Below are 1,984 nucleotides of genomic sequence, written 5' to 3'. Positions count from 1 at the left end.
CAAAAAAGTACTCCAGAGTGTTGTTCAGCATGGGGGTGAGTAGAAAATGAAGGCTAATCATGTTTTGGGTGTACTATTCCTTTAAGGACTACCCAATATCAGTATCACCATAAATACCTGCTAATAATGACCCTGGATCATTCATTAATTTGAGTAGCTAAATAAGATGATCTCTCAATGGAATGAGTAGTTTTAATCATTAAACATTATGTACTTGGAATAACACAACGCAATTGTTTTTTTGTTTGTTTGTTTTTTAAAGTAAACTGTCTTTTTTTTCAGTAGCAAAGTGTCTCACCTACCTTCTTCAATAAAAAAGTGCATTTACTTTAAGAAAAATTGACTTGGAGTTCAGTTTTTGGCAGTGCATGCGACACTTCAATATTTTTCAATATGAGAACCTGCTTATGGAAGATATCCATCCACTGTGTCTTCTGGGCTAAAAAATTGAACAGCAAACTGAGAAAACCGTGAACGATGTGCTTTCGAGATGCGATTTACCACGCACATGCTGAGGCTATGCTGTCAGTGAAATCCAAAAGCCTTTGATGATTTGATCAATTATACACTCATAACAAAATCTGAAGTGGTGCCGTACCATTTGACAACTATATAGGACATGCTGTACTTGTTAGCAATCAGAGACACGGAGAGTGTTGCATAACTGGCATTTCAATCGACGGTCCTCCTCTGCCCTCTCATGTATGATAAGTACAGAATAATGAAACATGTGCTGCGGCTATGACTACCACTCCACGTTGAATCATCCCATGCAGATTAAACAGGGTGTATTTTACACTTTTAGAAACCCAGTCCCTACCGCTGCCACAACACTTTGTTCCCCACTCATCTGTTTCCTGCCAGAAGGCTACAGGCTGCTAACGAGCTTCCTTGGCCTCCAATTAATCATGCTAACGAGCCCCACCCAGCAGACTAATCAGATGCATACATAAAACATCTTTTTTCTCTGTTTCCTTTATTACAAATCAACTTTAAAGCTTTCCATCTCCCCTCTTTCTCTGCTTCCTAATATTCATTCGAAGCTCCTTCACCCTCCACATTTTTCCTCCTCCCACAGACAGGCAGCATCCAATGTACTCACCAGTACTCCTTCCATTGGTCCTCTTCAAAAATGTCCTCCGGGATGGGATCTATCAGCACCAGGTCTGACACTTGCCTGAGGACAAGGACACACACACACACACACTCAGACGAAGTAAGACTACGAAAACTCGACCACTTTACCCTCCAAGCCTAGGCCATAATGAGCGTGAAATAGATGGTGCCATCCCGGCCGTCATGCTGCAGATTTGTCATTTTATGGCACCACATACTCTCAGGTAATATTTCCATTTGGAAAGGTTTCTTCAACCCATCCCTATATCATTCTCTTAACGACAGGAACGTTGTGCCAAATAAAACTGTAAATCTTCCGCACTGGTACGAGGATGCTGACATGTTAATCACCAAGTTGTCAGAGAGGTGGTTGAATTATGCTGGTTGATGGGGAAGGATACTGGAACATCTTCAGCTTAAAAGCTGGAAATTGACCAGCTCAGTAAAGCATATGATATTTCATAGATATTTGCTAATATCTATAAAAAATATCTAATAAAACAATTTGAATTAAAAATTAAAAAGAGAGATCATTTCTCTCCTATCCTGGCTTCTCTTCATTTGCTTCACTGTATTTTAAGAATAGAATTTAACACAAATAAAGCCTTAAATGGACAATGTCCATCTTTTATTAGAGATCTGATTGTTCCTTATGTTCCTGTGATAGCTGCATGTGAACCACACAACAAATGGTCTGGTAATTCTTTCATTAAATCTTCTATTTTACTGTACTGTATTTCATTTTTTTGATTTGGCATTGGTTGACTATTTGGGTGCACACATTTAGTTGACTCATTTTGTCATTTCTCGCTTGGTTTTCTGTACATTAATATATTTTTCATTTGAGTTGCCATTTCCTGGCAGGCTG

At 39.0% G+C, this 1,984-nt stretch overlaps 1 protein-coding gene across 1 annotated transcript in view; it reads right to left on the bottom strand.

Annotated features, from left to right (window-relative positions):
• Positions 1 to 1,984, bottom strand: part of LOC107095554 (uncharacterized protein YqjL-like) — a 47,759-nt gene that overhangs the window by 29,077 nt on the left and 16,698 nt on the right. The window contains exon 7 of the mRNA XM_015391693.1: positions 1,103 to 1,177. Coding sequence (XP_015247179.1) covers positions 1,103 to 1,177 — 75 coding nt within the window. The remainder of the gene's footprint in view (positions 1 to 1,102; positions 1,178 to 1,984) is intronic.

This window comes from Cyprinodon variegatus, unplaced genomic scaffold (assembly GCF_000732505.1).
Source record: "Cyprinodon variegatus isolate N-32 unplaced genomic scaffold, C_variegatus-1.0 Scaffold556, whole genome shotgun sequence".
NCBI classification, from domain to species: Eukaryota; Metazoa; Chordata; class Actinopteri; order Cyprinodontiformes; family Cyprinodontidae; genus Cyprinodon; species Cyprinodon variegatus.
The sequence above is the reverse complement of the archived record's forward strand: the minus strand, read 5'-3'. Positions and strand labels throughout refer to the sequence as shown.